This window comes from Manacus candei, unplaced genomic scaffold, assembly GCF_025592945.1.
Source record: "Manacus candei isolate 608988 ecotype Guabito, Panama unplaced genomic scaffold, ASM2559294v1 h1tg000047l, whole genome shotgun sequence".
Taxonomy (NCBI): Eukaryota; Metazoa; Chordata; class Aves; order Passeriformes; family Pipridae; genus Manacus; species Manacus candei.
Genome location: NW_026138095.1, coordinates 7,695,674 through 7,713,466, shown reverse-complemented (window position 1 = coordinate 7,713,466; position 17,793 = coordinate 7,695,674). Strand labels below are relative to the sequence as shown.

Here is a 17,793-nt window from a genome sequence, read left to right as displayed (position 1 = left end):
GGTCTGCTCTCAAAAGCAAGAACCCCTGTGCCAATTCCATGGCTGAGATGGAGTGTGGGGAATGCTTCTGATGCCACCAGAAGGACTTGCAGTTTCCATGCTTCAGGAAAAGTATGGTCTTTGAGATCTTCAGTCCCTGAGCCACCCTCATATTCCAGGACCTGCTTTTGTCTGGGCTCCTTGTTCTTCAGCTGTTCCTTACATAGAACCATGTCCAGCTGACAGATCATATGATTCAGCGACTTGGGCCTGAGCTTGGGCCAGAGCAGATATTTGGATAATCTATATCTGAAGAAAGGATACAGCTTCTGGCAAAAGAAGACCCTAACCTGGTTTGATTGATGTGCTGCTGGGGGAAAGCATGCTGATCCAAGGAGAACGGAAAGGAGAGAAGAGCCAAGGATAAGCAGTGGCTCAAATCTCTGAGCCTCCATCCCAAGTTAATTAAGACTTTCAGGTTCTGTGGCAGCAATGCCAGAGCTTCTCAGTCTGGGGTGTTATATGGCCCCAATGTCCCAGTGAGGGGCTGCCTTGTGCTCTTTAGTCTAATCCCCCTCACAGCTTTCTCCAGGAGCAGAAAGGGGTATCCCTGTTGTGCAGGTGGGAATTTATGGCTCTGATGGACATCCTCCATTAAGGCCATGCTTGTTTTGAGGTCTTCTCACCCCAGCTGCCAGCCTGGCCCTGTCCTGGAGGTGAGTATTCCTGTGAGGGGTTACCACTGAGACGCTCTGACATCCTCCATCCCTCCCTGCTCCAGCTGCGGTGGGCTGGAGGGGCCCTCCCCTCCTGGGCCCCCGTGGCAACGAGCTTATGCCCTCACACGTGAAATCTGATTATGCTCGCGTGACTTGAGCGGGATGATCCGGTCCTCGGCACCGCGGATCCTGCGGAGCGATTATCCACCCCGGAGAATTTCCTTGCTTTGTCCTAATGGTCTGGCCACTGAGCCTCCCCAGCGTCGCTCGAGTAACCGCGGTCCCGCGTGATGCTTCACCCGGCATCTCCCGCCCGGGATCCGGGTCACCGGCTGTGCTGGCGAGGCTGCTGGAGAAGGGAAGGGTTTGCAGAAGGAGAGAGGAAGAAATGAGGCTGTTACTTCCTGGATGGCAGGAGTGGGCGACTTTTAAATGAGGTTCAGGTGTCATGGACAATGAACCCGATTGAATTCAGGAGGAATTAGGCTGGAGTGCATCTGTGTGTGTTTGTAAGTGCCCAGGTAATGTGTGTTGTAGCTTCCCTCCACCTCAGTGCAGGTCTCTGTCCGTGGGCAGCTGCCCAGCCTTCTGTTGGGTGTTCCCTGTTGTGGAGCATTGATCCATGAGAGACACTGGGGCAGTAAGGGCAGAGTGAAAGGTTCAAGCTGAGACCACATTTTCTAGCCCTGGCTCTGTCAACAACATGCTGCAAGACCTTGAGGGAGTGCCTGGATGTCCCCCTACATAAAACACATCTAATCATCTCACCCTCCTTCCCTGGGATACTGGGAGAGCTTCCCAACAAAAGGAAGCCTTGTGACCTGCAGAGAGTCTGGGGTTTTTACCTCCTTCCCTTGAACAGACACATCCGTGGGAAGATTGAGAAGGGTCGACACTGCCTTGAGAAACTAGTACTCGTTCCTGGCTCGTATGGCTGCAGGTGGGAAGAGGAATCTGGGCTGGACAAGGGTGCCAGCAGCCCAGGGAGGCTCTGCACAGGATGGTGAGGCAGCTAATGAAAGCTTCCAATTAGTTGGGCTTCTCCAGCTCTCATTAGTAGGTCAGAAGGGCTGTAACTTAGATTGGTCCCAGAACAAGAGGATTTACACTTCTGATTGGGTTTCGACTATCCTGCTGCAGGTGACTTTGAAGCAAAATCCTTCTTAGAAGCATGATGTTTGCAAACAGTGCCTTGTTCTGCCCTGAGGGGGGAAGTTGCCTTGCCTTCCCCCCAACACACACACACACACACTGAGTGTTCCACCTGCTCGTTTATGTGAATAATAATGAACCAAGCTGAGGGGTGAAATGACTGAAATGATTTCTCTCCCTGTTTCTCTTTGCAGACCTGAAGACTATATGAAGTTGTCCCTAGCCTCCTCCTAAAGGCATCCCTTGGCATCCTTAAAGGCTTGAGAGAAATACCAAAACCAACCAAACACGCCCATAAGAGAAATCCATAAACCCTCAAAACTTGGGATCCCCTCTTGGTCTGAAGTTGAGTTCTTCAAAAACTCCCATGGTGTCAAGTTTGAGGAGATCCTGTTGTGTGGCTCCATGGACTGGGGCTGGGCCCAAGCAGTGACTTGAGTTGTGTCTGGGGGGCTGGGATGAACCTTCCTCCCTCTCCCCCAAACAGAACCCGAAGTGAACACTAAATATGCAGCGAGTCTATTGTGTTCCTTACCACGTATTAGGCCATGAAATCTGTGTTGTTCCTTTCCTGGGGTGGACAAACCATAGCTCTTCTCCCAGACCAGCCTGGATCTTGTACCAGACTCTCAAGTTGTTTTGTCCTGGGGCCAAACTCCTCTTTATTTCTGGGGGGTGGGAACTCCCTGTGATTTCAAATGTTGTACAAAGCTGCTTTATTCTGAGGGGTGGAGGGACAAAGGGGGGTCCACATGAGGTATGGCAGACTGGACTGACTCAAATCTTGCTTCTGTAGTTATTTTAGCAGAGACCTGATTCTGTAGGTGTTCAGGAGACTCGGGAAGTGCTGAAGATTGATAGTTTAGCTGTTCTGTTTGTGGCAGAGGTTTAGGAGACCACACTTTGGCTGCTGTAAATATCTGGATCCTCACTTTTCCCTATTCCAGTTCCCAAGAGGAGAGGCCCAAGGAGGTAGCTGTGGCATCAGGGGTTTCCTCTGGCTCAGGATCAGACAGTGGGGGTCCTGGGAGAGGCACATTCCCCGTTCCTCTGCCTGCCTGCTGTTCCAGTGCCCTCTTCTCTTGGTAGCCCTGTGGCTTGTCCATGGGAGCCAGAGTTCTGCATTGCCCCCTGGCACTGTCACATACAGCAGATTATTTTGGCTGGGCACATATTCCTGCTTCAGACATGGAAGGTTTTAAATCAAACCCAGCTAGTTTGTGAGAGACAGAAGAGGGTCTGAGTCCTCTAGTGGTGTTGTAGAAACACCAGGCTGGGTGGGGATGTGTCCTTCAAAGCTCCTCTTTCACTACAGCCTCTTGGCTAATGCTGCAAACATATCAGAAACCCAACAGGCTGCTTTTTTTTTTTCCCTCCCTTTTTAATTCCTATGCAGACAATACTTGAAACCTTGTACACAGTTGTCCTTTCCAGCGCCCGGGGTTGGCAGACTCTCAGTAAAAGGGCTCATTTAAAGAACAGCAGGAGGCTTCAGCTTTAGAAGAGGCTGGGCTGCCCCTTCCCAGCCGACAACTGCAAGCGTGTTCAGTGGTTTGCATATGAATTTAGGCACATCTGGACCCTCTGCTTCAACATCCCGCTGGTACAGCCGCTGTCTCCCCTCGGTGCTGGCTGGCTGACTGTGTCCCGAGCACCCAACTATGCAAAGAATGCCTTATATACGTTGTGTTTCAGTTACATGGCAATATGTACATCCAGCAAAGTCTATAGCTGAGTCCAGATTTTTTGCTAGTGGCAGCAAGCCAACCTATTTCTTCAACTCAAATGGCTGTCTGGGTATTTTTTACTTTTGTTTGTTTTGTTTGTTCATTTTGTATCTGATGGTGGCTCTTATACAAAGGACTGTAATTCTAGTGGCTTGAATCTGTAAAAATTGCCTTTGTTTGGTCCAATAAACCTTTGAATAGTTTATTTGGTTTGTGCTTGTTCTCCCTGCCTCCAGCAGCTTGTAACTTCTTTCTCAAGAGATTTGTGTTGAAAATCTGGATTTTAGATTACAGGTATGCTCTGCCCCCCTATGCCTTTTACCACATAAATGATTCCACTGGCTTCCTTAACAATAGAGTCAGATCAGGGGGAAAATCAGGGATATTACCTCATTTCTGCTGGAGCAACACTGTTGCAGCAGGATTCTGGTCTTGTTTGTCTGCAAAGCAATTCCCAGTGCCGAGCTCTGCCCAGGATTTCAGCTGCTGTGGATGTGGGTGCCAAGCAGTTCTTGAAATGGGGTTCTCTAACATACCTCCCCAGTTACTTGCAAAAGACTTGGACTGAAATGTCTAAAAAGAGCCCAGGGGAGCTAAGTATGCAAATTCAATTGCCTATCAAGAAGAATTAGGCTACTTTGAAAATCCTTAATTAATCTGTTTTGTCAGCAATAAGTAAAATCCTGTTTGACTTCCCGAATCCAAGTAGTTCTAAGGGCAGCACTTGTGGGAAGAGAGGATGATTTTACTTGTGAACGGGGTAGGTTTGATCTGAACTCATTAAAAAAACCCAAACAAAACCAACCCGGAGCACTACAAAGTTGTTTTGCAAGGTCGCCTTTGACAGGAGAAGCTCCTCTTTGAACACAGTTTCATGTTTGTGATGCCTTACTCTTCCTTCCCAGGCTCTTTTCTCTCTTTATCTTTGTTTTGCTGTCCCTTTGTTGTAGGTTATGTAGCACAGAGTAACAGCAGTAACGGCTCTTTTTTCTGTTTTTCAAATGCACAGTCGTGATAGAGGGGAGAGCCAAAATGCATTGATGTTGTGCTTAAAAAGAGTAGAGCGAATACCGTCTGTGATCCTGATTTTGGAGACAAGGAAACAGGCCTTTGGGGAGCTTTCAGCAGTGTTAATGTCTGTGAAATAACGAGTGGGGGATGCAGACCTGCGTGGAGCATTCCCAGCTGGCACGCATTGCAGACACAGGAGGCCAGGCTGGGTATCGAATTTCTCCACACCAGACTGGCAACGTGCCCTCTGGTGCCCAGCGGTGATCTAAAATAAAATATTGATCACTAACGACCCTGCTTCCCTTCCTCTCGTCTGGAAAGGGCGGCTCTTCATGTGAGCACAAAACATTACAAAAGAGACAGACAAATCCAGGCTTTCATAACTGAAAGATCCCACATCATTATCGGGATATGTTTGGCCTCAGGACCATTGCATTTTAATTGCAACAGAATTGGCAAACAAGCTTGATTTAGCCAGGATCTGCTTTTTTCCTGCCCTGTTTGCTTCAGCAGCGCTGAGAGGACAGGCTGTTGTTTCTGCTTCTGCTGGGGCTTAGCCCAGGAGAGGGAAAAACACAGAGCAGGAGTTCAGCACATGAAAAAGGTTCCTCTACTCACTCCTGTCTCCTTCCACTGATCTTGTTCATGGGCTGGTTGCTGCTCGTGGGTTGATGCTGTCCTTCCTTCCAAGTAAAGACTGTGTGTCCTGGGTTTGCCTGTCAATAGTTATTACTACCTCTCCTGTGAGTGGAACAGCTGATAGCTTCTCCACACTGGCCTTGCAGGAAGACTACCCCAGGTTATCTAGTGGCGTGTATTTAAATGGATTAATTAAACGGTTTAAAGTCCGATGTGGGAAGCTGGCTGTGGCAGGAAGGAGGACTCTTGAAAGGATGACCACGTGGAAGCAAATGCCAGATTTTGTCTTTCTAGCCCACGGGAGGTCTAAAGATGCTAAACAAGCAGGAGGAGCTGGGATTGTGGCAGATCTGTGCTCTAAGCTGTCACTGAATTCTGGCCCCACGCTCATGCAGAGGCAAAATAAGCCTTGAAGTAACAGAATGTAATAGAAAGCTTCTCCCTTGTTACAGCTGTAAAGCATCACAACCTCATTAGTTCTTTTAATCTCACACAGGAGAGTCGGGTACAAGATGTGTTGGGCAATACAGCAATGTGACCTCAGTCAGGTAGGAGTCCAGCAGTGGGAACGTACCAGTCCACAGCCAGCCCTGCCTGGAGCCATGTGCACAATCATTTTAACCCAAAAGAGGATTTTGTAGACAGTTACATCAGTTCATGAGCTACTTGTGAGCAAATGACACTCCTGTGCTGCCCACCCTCCTATATCCCTGAATGATGACAAGTAGGTGTATGACCAGTATAAGCCCTCCTATAAAGCTTCCACAAATAAAGCCCTGTCACAGATATCAATCTTTGTGTAAAATGCTTAACTGCTTCAGGGTAGGGAAAAATCAAGATATTCTCTGCTATGGGGAAACAGGTGTTAATCATCTACTAAGGAAATCTGGGTGGTCCACTGGTCAGCCTCTGCCCACACTGGGGTCACCTCATTGCTGGACTGGCTGCCTGGGTCCATCTCACCATTTACCACTGGCAGACAAACTCGAATCCAAGCAAATTCCTATCTGTGATCTTATTTTCCACTGGCTGATTAAAGTCATGTCCACACTGAGAGGTAGTCTGGTCTCTAGTTTTAAGGTGGGATATGCATTTCGAATTTAATAGCTATTCCTGAATTACTCTGTATCTACATACTCTCATTACAGAATAAAAGGACACTGCTGTTGAATCTTAATCCAGGTTCATTGTGGAGTCTGCTAAATTGGGACATGCTGGTCTTATGAAATTCCACATGTCAAGTTATCTTGAGAAACAGAGTTTCAAGTTATCTTGAAACTGTGAGCATAGATAAGCCTTAAGGAACTCCAAAGCTGATGTTAAAGCAGCCTGGTTTATCTCCATATTGAAAGAAGTGCAGAGAGACGTGCAGGATGATGGGGCAGATGGGAAAGGGGAGGAAGGAGAACCAGAGGCTCTCTCTGTCTTATCTCACATGGGCAGATTTCCTGCAGCCAGTAAGGTTTGTACAGTGACCTGCATTTGGCTCTGTGTTTCATTTGACCATGGTGTTCTTGCTCCAAGTGCCTTCTGGGGACCGGCTACTCCTACTTCTCCTTTTCTTCTTGACAGGGTTCAGAGAGAGCAGCTGGCTGCCATCTTCACACTGATGAAGGAAAAAAGTGACACGTTTGGAGAGATGTCTGAAGGAGACATGAAGGAGCAGCTTAGACTGTACGATATATAACCTTGCAAGCCAGGGGAGGATGTGCCCAAAAGCTATTTTGGCCCTTATTATGCAGGATGCTAGAGGCTGTAGTGCTTTAAACGTGTCTCGTTAGTTATTTTGCAGTTCCAGTTTGTTTTGCAAACACATACAGGCTGGTGATATGTATTTCAAAGGACTTGTAATTCCTCACCTTTTTTATCTCTCTTTTTTTTTTTTTTTTTAAAGAGCTCTCACATTATTTTCATCTCGTACAGAGATTTCTTACCTTTTTCTGGCTGGGTCACATGTCTCAGTCATATAAAGCAGTTAAACTCTTTAAAGCAGTCATATAAAGCAGTTAAACAACGTTTTTCTGGCCATGCTTTATGCAAATGAACTTTCAAGCCTAGTTTCAGATATCAGTTTGATATCTGAAGAAAGCCAAAGATGTTAGAGGTATAATGGATGAAAACAGTCGAACCACAGAATACCTGAGGTTGGAAGGGTTCTAAGGAGGTCTGTAGTCCAGCCTCCTGCTCAAAGCAACATCAGTTATGAGACCAAGGCGAGTTACTCAGGGGTTTATCCTGTTGGGTCTTGAAAAACCTCCAAAGATGGAAACTGCACAAACTCTCTTGGCAGAGAGGCTTCCAATCCTCCAGTTAGAAAGCAAATAGCCAAAGGCAAGGCATTAGTGCTCTGATTAGGGGTGTGTTGCCGTTCTCATCTCCTGGGAAGGAACCTTTCATCCTCCTTCACGCTGGCTTTTTGAAACAAATCCAAGCCGGTTCCATCTGACCTCCTTGAGCTCATCTTCACGCCCGAGGAAGCAGAAGCAAACTTCAGCCTGGAAACACAAACACCTCTTCTCCTCCTGGCACTGGTAAAAGGAGCACACAGAGGTGGCTGACTTTAATAAAGGATGATTGTGTCCACCTCAGATACTGCTCTTCTAACATAAAATTGTGTGGGAAACTACATACTTAGAAAATCTCTGTGAATTTATCAAGTATTTTCAAGTCTTGACCAGCACTTGGTGGTTTGAATAGAGTAAATCAGTGAGCATTCCTAATTATAGCTAAATGTTTTCTGGTGTACTTATCTCTCCTATGAAATCCTGTTAAATACTTTCTTATCAGGAAGGATTTTCTCAGTTTTAATAACTGCTGACAAAGGAAGGCAACATTTTTTGACCCAGTTTTAGGGAATGATCTCTTAAAAGATTAGGTTTGCTTTATTTTGTGTAATCCTTTTGAGTCTGAGAAACCTAATATCTCATTATCTGTTCACTATCTCCCACTACAGCATATTCTATAAAAACAGACTATTAGACTTTTAAGAATTATTTTATCCTCTAATTGTTTCACTTAGGTCAAGGCCTATTTATAATGAGATCAAATGGTTTTCCTACCAGTCATGACTTAATCTAAATTTAATGTCTGAAAATTACCTCTTCTTATCCAACATGAATGAATTAAGTGGGAAAAGCAGTCCCATGATATGAAACATCATGCTGGCTTGCTGTGTCCCTAGGACATCATTTCCTTTGTCAAGCTGTGCAAAGGGAGAAATGTAGAACGTTTTTATATGGGACTTTTCCCTGGTTCAAAACTGAAAGTAGGATCTTTTCCAAAGCTCTTTGTGAAAGCAACCAAAGGAGAGTTAAGGTTTAGTTGATTTTCAGTCTCTGTCTTGTAGACTTTACAGTTTATTTCCAAAATATTTTTGTATTGATTATGTTATGTTTGTGTCTTCTCTGAATAGGAACATTTCTGGGGATTAAAAAAAACACAATTCCTCAAACTCCTCAGTTTCACATTATACCAGCAGTGATAACGCTGCTTAAGGCAGAATTCAAGGCTGGAATTCAGCCTGTCCTGCCCATAGCAGTTCTGAGCAGTGTCACCAAAATGTTTAGATGCTGTTGATGACAGGACAGTGGTGAAGCTCTGTTATTTACTAGCTTGAATTTAAGAAAGACATTAAGAGAAATAAAAAAAACCTCTGCATAAGACATGAAACAAAAGGGTTTCTAGATGTGAAGCCCATGGGGTTTGTATGGTACATTTTCTCTATGTGCATTGTCAAGGCTGTAATAAAGAGGAGCCTGCTGGACACGTCCGTGTGAGTCTGTGAGGGCGGTGGGGAGGTGCTGCCCGGAGGGACCTGCAGCCATGGGGTACATCCCGGGGTACTTGGTTGGGCAGCTTCTGAGCTCCTTTACCCGCTGGGCTCATCGATATTTATACAGGAAATGTCACCAGTTGCTCTGGCAGGGTCTCCCCTTTATACAGGAAATTTCACCAGCTGCTGCAGCAGAATCTTCCCCTTGTGGGTATTGTCCTTTCAGCAATCGCAGAGTCATAGAATTACAGATGGTTTGGGTTGGAGGGACCTTAGAGACCGTCCAGTTCCACCCTCCCTCCATGAGGGGAGGGTGGCACTGGGGGGTCTCCACAAGGGGATGGAGGCACTCAGGGGTCTCCATAAGGCAAGAGTGGCACTGGGGGGATGGCAGCACTGGGGGGATGGCAGCACTGGGGGTCCCATGAGGAGACAGTAGCACTGGGGAGTCCCCATGAGGGAACAGTGTTACTGGGGGGTCCCATGAGGGGATGGCTGCACTGGGGGGTCCCCAAAAATGAATGGTGGCACTGGGGCATCCCATGAGGGGATGGAGGCACTGGGGGTGTCTCCACGAGGGGATGGTGGCACTGGGGAGTCCCTATGAGGGGTTGGTGGCACTGGGGAGTCCCTACAAGGGAAAGGTGGCACTGGGGGATCCCATGAGGGGATGGAGGCACTGGGGGGTCCCCAGGAGGGATTGGTGGCACTGGGGAGTCCCTACAAGGGAGCAGTGGCACTGAGGGTCCCATGAGGGGTCGGTGGCACTAGGGGGGTCCCATGAGGGAATAATGTTACTGGGGGATGCCATGAGGGGATGGAGGCACTGGAGGGTCCCCATGAGGGGACGGCAGCACTGGAGGGTCCTCATAAAGAGATGGCAGCACTGAGGGGTCCCCACGAGGGGACGGCGGCACTGAGGGGGTCCCCACGAGGGGACGGCGGCATTGGAGTGTGTCCTCATGAGGGGATGGTGGCACTGGGGGAGTCCCCGTTGCCACGGCAGGCAGGGACGATCGCCACAGCACACACATGTCCCCGCCGGGCCCCCGTGCGGCAGGGCCGGGCTGTCCCCGCCCGCCCTCCCTGACCCGCCATGTCGGGGGCGGGGCCGCTCCCGCCCTCACAGCGATGGCGGCGGCTCGGGGGCCTTCGTGTGGGCTCTGTGAGGGCTCTGTGAGGCACCCGAATTTAGGAGCTCGCTAAACACAGACACACATCCTAGTTTGGGAAAGGACGCACTGTTCATCCCGCTCATTGCGCCTCCACAAATCAGGCAGCCCAAGGGGTGAAAACTCACCTCTTTTATGCAGTAAAGTTCACACGAGCCCGCCTGCCTAATACATATTTGCTTGGGTGATGTGATCTTGCCTGAAACACAAAGCTCTTTTCTTCATTCAGCAGCTTCTGTTGTAGAAGTTACCAAAAGTTATCTGGCAACTTCAGTTTTGTTTACAAAAGGTGAAAAAAAATCAGTCTGGGGATTGATAATTCGACTTGAAGGGTACATTGTTTATTCTGTTTATTCTTCACGAGGTGCGAGGTGGAGGTTTCCACGAAGGAAACACAAAAAAGGGTAAAAAGTTACCTCTTCTATACAGTAAAATTCACCTTATAAAAAAACCCCACCTATCTAACGTATATTCCCCACCGACCTAGTGCATATTTATTTGGGTGATGTAATCTTGCCCAGTGCTTGTTTTACTCGGGTGATAATAATCTTCCTTTATTTAGGTAAATCCTTCAATCCAGCATCCTTTGTCCTGGAGGTTATCAGAAGTTCTGACGACATCAGTTATGTTTACAAAAGGTGGGAAAACTCATCCCAGGGACAGACAACTCGACAGGAAGACAAACATCCACCTCCACCTGCCTGTGCACTGATGGTTTAAGTTCTTTATTAAATCTATGTACTGTTCTTTATTAAATCTTTTTGCACCTACAAGTTTATTTTCCATCTTATGTTGCCTCCTGTGCTGTGCAGGGGGAGTTCTGGGATTTTTTGCAAACTATGTCAAATATTTTTTAATAAATTCCTCGGGGGTATTTCTCAGAATGAATCAAAGGCAAAAGTCCTCACTTAATACCCTCGAGAGGAGAACAAGCAGGAGTTTCCAGATCACCTTTGGAGTTATAACACTGAAAAGCATCTCACTCATTCCTGCCTCAGCTCTGCAGTCCCTCATGTCTCTTAGTCACTGTTTCCAGGCAGGGAATTAATTTATAATAGTCAGGATTTATTCCCCTAAGAATGGTGGGAACAAAGTTTAAAAATCATATAGATAACAACCCATTTTAGAGAATATAATTTTCTCTAGGTGGTGAAATAACTAGTTCTGAAACTTGTGGTATCTAGTGCCTATAGGGAATTTGGGTAGTGAGTGAGGGGCACAAGCAGCTCCTGTTTTAAGAAAGCAGCTTCACCTTTGCTGCCATTTTTATTGGTGAATCACATTTTGATATAACATAAGGACTGTATAAAAAAAAAACCCCTTGTTACTGAAGCCTTTTCTACTTGCATTTCTCTGACCAACATAACCTCAGATGTATTGGAAAATATACAGTGGTGTCTTCTACCTTCTGGCTGTGGCAACTGAGTGGTAGTTGGGTTTTTTTTTTATGTTCTTTTTTCATAATGTGACTAAAGCTCAGGAATGTCATCCTTCTTGTGAGCCTTTTCTAAATGTCAAGTGAAGCAGCTCAGATTATGAGTTATGGAAGGAGCACTGGATGGTAAGAATTCCTAAAGATAGATGGTGATGGAGTACCAGTGCCGTGGATTTGAAACTGGCTTTGTGCTGGGACAGGAACAGAGCAAAACATGGAAGTCCCTGTGGTTTGTTTGGGGTTTTTTTAAACTTTGAATAGAGCTACTGTTCAAATGTATCCAGTTACTGGATCCCAGCCAGCACCTCTGGAATAGCTGTGAGAGATACTTTTTTTTTTTTCCCCTAAAGGGGAAATTCTCCTGTCTGAAATACTTTCTTAATTCCCAAAGTAGGTTTGGAATGCAGTCACTGAGGTTTGTGCTGTAACGAGTGAGTCACGGTCTGCTCAGCTTTTGGGAATGGTGTGTGTACTGTTTGCATTTGTCAACTGCTAAATTGCTCCGGGAACAACACACTAATTAAGATGAGATATTGCATAGTTTGTTTCCTGTTAATTTGTCTCAGAGAAAGCGGATAATTGATTTTGTTTTCCACCAGAGGCTGGTGCCAAACCTACTGTGGGGATTGAGACATTTTTCAGGTGTTGAACCAAGTTGTTGGGGGTGCTGCTGTAGAAAGAGATGAAAGAGCCAACTGACATCGTTCTGGGGAATCACAAGCAGTCTCAAACACATCTCCAAAACTGGCAGTGTGACTGGGCCAAGCGTGGCAGGGGGGGCTGGGAGCCTCCTCTGTGTGGGTCATGTGGGACTCATTGCCCCACCAGTGAGTTCAACCAGTTGTTCCCCGAGGTAAAATCCAAAAGGTGAGGTGTGGTGAGTCACCTCCAGTGGGGTCGATTTTTCCTTCTCTGTAACTGTAAAGAGATTGCAGCCCTGGTGCAAGGAACACTGACACTCTGGAGAGAGAGAGTGCTGCCTGGCGGTAGAAAGCAGGGTTCTTTTTGGAGCTCTTTGTTGCTACTCTTTTAAAATGGCTCGTGTTTTCTTACCCAAGGCTAACCTAAACACAGGCCTACAGCGCTCACAGCTGGAAAAAAGCTCATACACTGCATGTTCGTAAAAGGTGAGGTGTGGGAGAGGCAGAGCGAGCACTGTTTTTCCTCTGGAGGGTGCTGTTGTTTTGTACTAACAGCAGAGAGGGCCCGCAAACCTCCGAGGGAACATTTCGGGTGCTGTTTGCTTTAGGGAGGATTAAGGATGTGCTGTCCTTTTCTCCTTCTCAAATCTCTCACGAATCCTGTATGTTGTGATCCACCTGTTCTCCAGCATTCCTGAGACTGGCTAAACTTAGCTAATGACTCAGATTTTTCTGAGCAAATCCTCCTGATCAGGACCAGGACTTTTTTTTTTAACATTTCTTAAAACTTCCCTTGATCCCCCAGCCCCCAACAGCTGAGCTCTTTTTCAGCTGTGGGATGAGTATTTGTTGGCTCGATGGAGGTATTTCCTGCTGTAATGTGTGTGACATTGTTCTAATGGTCTTGAATTTTATTGACTTGTTTTATAACTCATAAAGATATAACTGCAATCCTTACAAAGGAGATGATGTCTTGGATCGTTGCCTCTGTCATTTGTTTTCATTGTCAACACTGTTATAGCCTTTTTGTCAGGGAGGAAACCAGTACCCTGCGTGCTGTAAGTAAAATTCTGAAATCAGTTTATAACACTGCCTATGACTCAGTTTGTTCTAATTTTGCTACTGATAATTGATGGAAGCAGAAATTAACTCAGGATGCTGGTTTTGAGGGAATGGGAGGGTGGGAAAGGAGTGTTGGAAGTGGTTAGTTTGTAGTAAGTGAAGATGGTCTTATTGGTTCAGTAACTCTTCTGAAAGGTGACGCTTTGACTCTGTAGTGCCTTCCAGCATCAGAGGACTGGTGTCATCTTCTTTCCGTTTCCAGATACCCCAAATTCTGGTAGCAGAGGAGAAAGCTGCAGTCTGCTGGCAGTGGCTGCTTCTGACAAGCACTGCTAGTGTGTGGGGTACAGGTAGAACCCCCCTGTGTGACATCGCTGGTTCAGCTCAGAGCACTGTATAGTGAGATATCCTCTCTGAGGATGCCAGTGCTTCATATGTGAAGCAAGTTCTGACTTCAGGTGAGTAGCAGCATCAGATTCATGCCTTAATTTCTTATCTTATTGTAACCTGTTTGGACTCAGGTCCCAGTCGAGGCACAGGATCTTTTTAATCCCTCCTGTCACCCTGAATTCCCTTTAGCTGTCACTGTTTATGTGGAATGTGTCCTTTCATGTCAGCAAGGACCATTGAAAAACCCAGCTGTTTAACTTTGGAGGAGAAACAGTATAGCCCAGGAGGCAAAGGAGATGACTGTGACCTTTGGAGTGAAGAGGGACTTTGTGAAGTGACTGGGTGGATAAACCAGACTGCCTGGGGAAACAGATTTGCAAAGAGCTGGAATGACTGCTTAGGCTTGTCCCAGCATCTGGCACTTTACTAAAAGTTAGAGCTATGTCTTTTACAAAAGGGAAGAGTTACAGATTCTGGATACTTCCAAGATATGGTCAGAATGGCTGGGAGGGAGACTCACACCTGTTGATTTCTGAACTTTCTGTTTGTTTTGGCTTTTTGTTAAAAGATCTGTCTATGTGCTTATGCACTTCAGTTCTGATGGGTCTGAATAGATATTGTCTGTTCCACTTCCACGCTTTGTTCTGTTTGTTTTTCCACCGTGCTGTGAAGCCGGTGGATGAGTTACACAGGGTGTTACCTGCACAGCAGCAGTAGAAAGACCAGCAGAAACTGGATGGAGAAAATAGAAACCTCAGCTTTTCTCTGTTCAGACTGTGCTGAAGTTTTCACACTCACACGCTTAAATCGACTTTGTAGTGGTGAAGTTTGACTTTTGGCATGAGCAAGAAGACTTCTATTTCAGGCAGCACCACACGAAAATTTTAGGTTGGGTTTGCCAGTTCTTTCTCCTCTGTGGGCTGTGTTTTTGTCCTGCAGTGAAGGATTCCTGTGTCTCATCCTCTGTCCTTGTGGCAGGATAGAGCTGGATGACCTTAGTGAAGAAGGGGAGTACCACTGTGTGTGAACCCAGTGACCTTGAGATAGGAGCAGAGGCATAATGAAAACTTGGTTTTAGGGGGGAAGTTTATCTTCCAGCTATTTTCAAGCTGCCCATGAACAACCAAGAGCATTGGGCCTCATTTTGTGTGTAGACCACAACAGATTCAACAGCCCTACAGTCACACTGTTAAATTGGCAGTGCTGTGAGTGGGTTGATGAGGTGGTTCCCTAAAATGTCCTGAGGAAATTGCACTCTGTCCTACACACCTCCTTTGCCTTGCTTTTTAGAAACTGCTGTCAGCACAGCTGAGGTGGGAAACAGGCTCCTCAGGGAAGTGGTCACGATCCCAACCCTGCCAGAGTTCAAGCAGCATTTGGACAAAGATTCCAGGCACATGGTGGGATTTTTGAAGTAGTTCCTGTGCAGGGCCAGGAGTTGGACTTGATGATCCTTATGGGTTGTATTGAGTTTATGTGGCCAGGTTTTGGTAGCGGGGGGGTGGGTTCTACAGGGGTAACTTCTGTGAGAAGATGCTGGAAGCTTCCCCCATGTCTGGCAGAGCCAAGGCCAGCCAGCTCCAGGACAGACACACCACTGGCCACGGCTGAACTAGTCAGTGATGGCAGTGACAACTCTGGGATAACATGTTTAAGAAGGAAAAAAGTTATTGCACCGGTGTAATTGCAGGCAGAGAAGAGAGGAGTGACAGTGTGAGAGGAACAGGTCTGCAGATACCAAGGTGAGTGGAGTAGAAAGGGAAGAGGTGCTCCAGGCACTGGAGTGGAAATTCCCTTGCAGCCTGTGGTGAAGACCATGGTGAGGCAGCTGTGCCCCTGCAGCCCATGGAGGGCAGTGGGAGTGCAGAGATCCACTTGCAGCCCGTGGAGGAGATCCCCACTGGAGCAGGCAGATGCCCGAAGGAGGCTGTGATCCATGGGAAGCCCATGCTGGAGCAGGGTCCTGGCAGGGTCCTGCAGACCTGTGGAGAGAGGAGCCCACACTGGAACAGGTTTCCTGGTAGGATCTGCGACCCTGTAGGGGACACACACTGGAGCAGCCTGTTCTTAAAATGTTTGAGTGCACAGGCAGAGAAGATGATGGACCTGCATCCAGTACCTTTATCCTGGTGTCCAGCAGAACTGCTGTCTTGGCTCATCCGTTCCCAGGCTCCTTCATGACAAAGGTCTGTCTTTGCCAGACAGTCAGCTCCTCCTATGGCCTTTTGTGGCAAATGGTTTCTTACTAAAGGGTGGATTATCCTTGTTTGTACATGGATATACTGCACCCATCAGTGATCTGCACTGTGTGTGGCAGTTTGGTAGTATTTATACTGACAAGCCTGTGGTGATGGGGTTGATGTCCCTGCTCACCTTTCTGCAACAAAAGATGAGGCAGAAGCTCTCTTGCTAATGGTATGAAAATATGGTGGGTTTTATCCTGCCCTCTGCACTTGTAGTGACTGGCTCAGTCTGTGGGGGCACAGGAGTGCAGACCCTTGGGGTTGGGTGGGATCTGGGAGCCCAGGACTGATTCACCACGTTGTCCTAAGGGAGGAGAGCATGTTGTGATGGTAATGGCAGGGTTCTGTCCTGACAACCTAGGGGTTAACAACACGTAGTGTTATCCAAGACCCCCTTGTACAAACCTTTCCTCCTCTAAACAAATCTACCAGAGGACAGGAGTTTTTTTTTTCCCTTCTTTGTGAGCACAAACTACAACAAAAAGAGCCATGTGGACCTAGTTTTGGAGAAAGAGCTGGCTGGGTGCTTCTCAGGTCACTTAGCTGACAGTTGTCTTTAGGTGCACAGAGGAAGGGATGGTGCAAGGGTGGTCTGTTGTTTGACAGCTCTACTCATCTCTTCTCCATGCTTGAATTCCACTTGCCAGTTGCAGTGTTGAAACAAAATTCGATCGCCAGGACACTGCTTTGAGTCAAACCAGGTTAATAAAACTGGTGCTTGCAGGCATGAATGCGTCTCAGTTTGGCCTGCAGGAAAACCCTGGTAGTGTTGGTGACCACCCAGTCCTTTTTAGTGAAGCATGCACTGATTATTTACGCATAAATGGAATTGCAGGCCTCTGGTTTACTTGAAGTTTTAAGGCCAGACCTTGTCAAATGCTGATATTAAGAGAAGCGTGAGGCTGGCTGAATACAGTGTTTTACACCTCAAGGAGTGGCCTCGAGAAGCTGACTTGCAATTTAGCTGCAATCCCTCGACAATAAAATGTTTTACAGGATAACAGAAAACCTAAAGATTAATCAACCATGTGACAAGGCAGGAAATGTTTTTCCTGGATGAATTAGACAGCAAACCACATAAAATTACACAAATAAAATGCCACCTATTTATCTTGAGACAATGCACATTTTGTAGATAGGAGAAAAAGCTAATTCTCAAGTCAAATTGTATTTTAGGGAACATATGAACTTCCATCCATGAAAAAGTGTAGTTATTTTAATGTGTTCGTGGGGTACTTGAGATATCAAAATGGTTTTAATTGATCTACCTCCTGACCAACAGTGAAGTACTTTGGCAGTGGCAAAACAAATAGCCCACCTTTGACTTGTGAGTTGCTGGAGTGTGGTGGCTTCAGCCATCAGGGCTCTGAGGATGTTGTGGTGGAGCCACCAGTGTGTAGATAAAGCTGAAAGCAAAGAGAGATAAAGCTGAAAGCAAAAAGATATCCTTGGAGTTCTGGGCAAAAGCAGGACTGCTGGCACCATCCTGGTTAAATTCTGATGTGATTAACTGCCTTTTGCTGCATTGTCTCCTTTCTGTTTATTTCAGAGGCCTTCTGTCTGGAAAAGTGTGCGATGCTGTAGCAGGGCTCCTCATACTCCTGTCAGCCAGGACTGCCTGTCAGCATCCCCTGAAGGACCCACAGTAAGGTAATTTGCAAGTGCTTTAGGGTAAATTACAAAAGGGCTTCTTATTTCTCTTGGATTCTGAGAACCCTTTACCATATGGTTTCACAGAATAGCACACATTATTCTGATATTAAACAATCAGAAGAATAACTTTCCACAGTTCTTATTTTAATAAAGAGCAATGTGTCCTCTTGCTCTTGATTGTTTTGTGCATTTAATGTG

General features: G+C 46.6%; 1 protein-coding gene and 1 long non-coding RNA gene across 7 annotated transcripts in view; both read left to right on the top strand.

The window, feature by feature from the left end:
- MXRA7 (matrix remodeling associated 7) overlaps positions 1–8,990 on the top strand; it is a 30,178-nt gene extending 21,188 nt beyond the window's left edge. For 3 of the 5 annotated variants that reach the window (XM_051797885.1, XM_051797883.1, XM_051797884.1), the window contains one exon: positions 2,045–3,782. Coding sequence is in view for 2 of the 5 variants with exons in the window: in XM_051797884.1 (XP_051653844.1) it covers positions 2,045–2,084 (40 nt within the window). In the remaining 3 variants the exon portion in view is untranslated. Of the gene's footprint in view, positions 1–2,044; positions 3,783–6,799 lie in introns of those variants that run through there. The other 2 variants (XR_007906316.1, XM_051797882.1) reach the window with 2 other exon arrangements.
- A 1,544-nt stretch (positions 8,991–10,534) lies between these two features.
- LOC127475773 (uncharacterized) lies at positions 10,535–17,592 on the top strand. 2 transcript variants are annotated; one of them, XR_007906330.1, is made up of 3 exons: positions 10,535–10,575; positions 10,752–13,767; positions 17,492–17,592. It is a non-coding gene; the product is annotated as an uncharacterized LOC127475773 (long non-coding RNA). The 2 variants fall into 2 exon arrangements; XR_007906331.1 differs by having other exon boundaries at positions 10,535–10,599.
- The last annotated feature ends 201 nt before the right edge of the window (positions 17,593–17,793 follow it).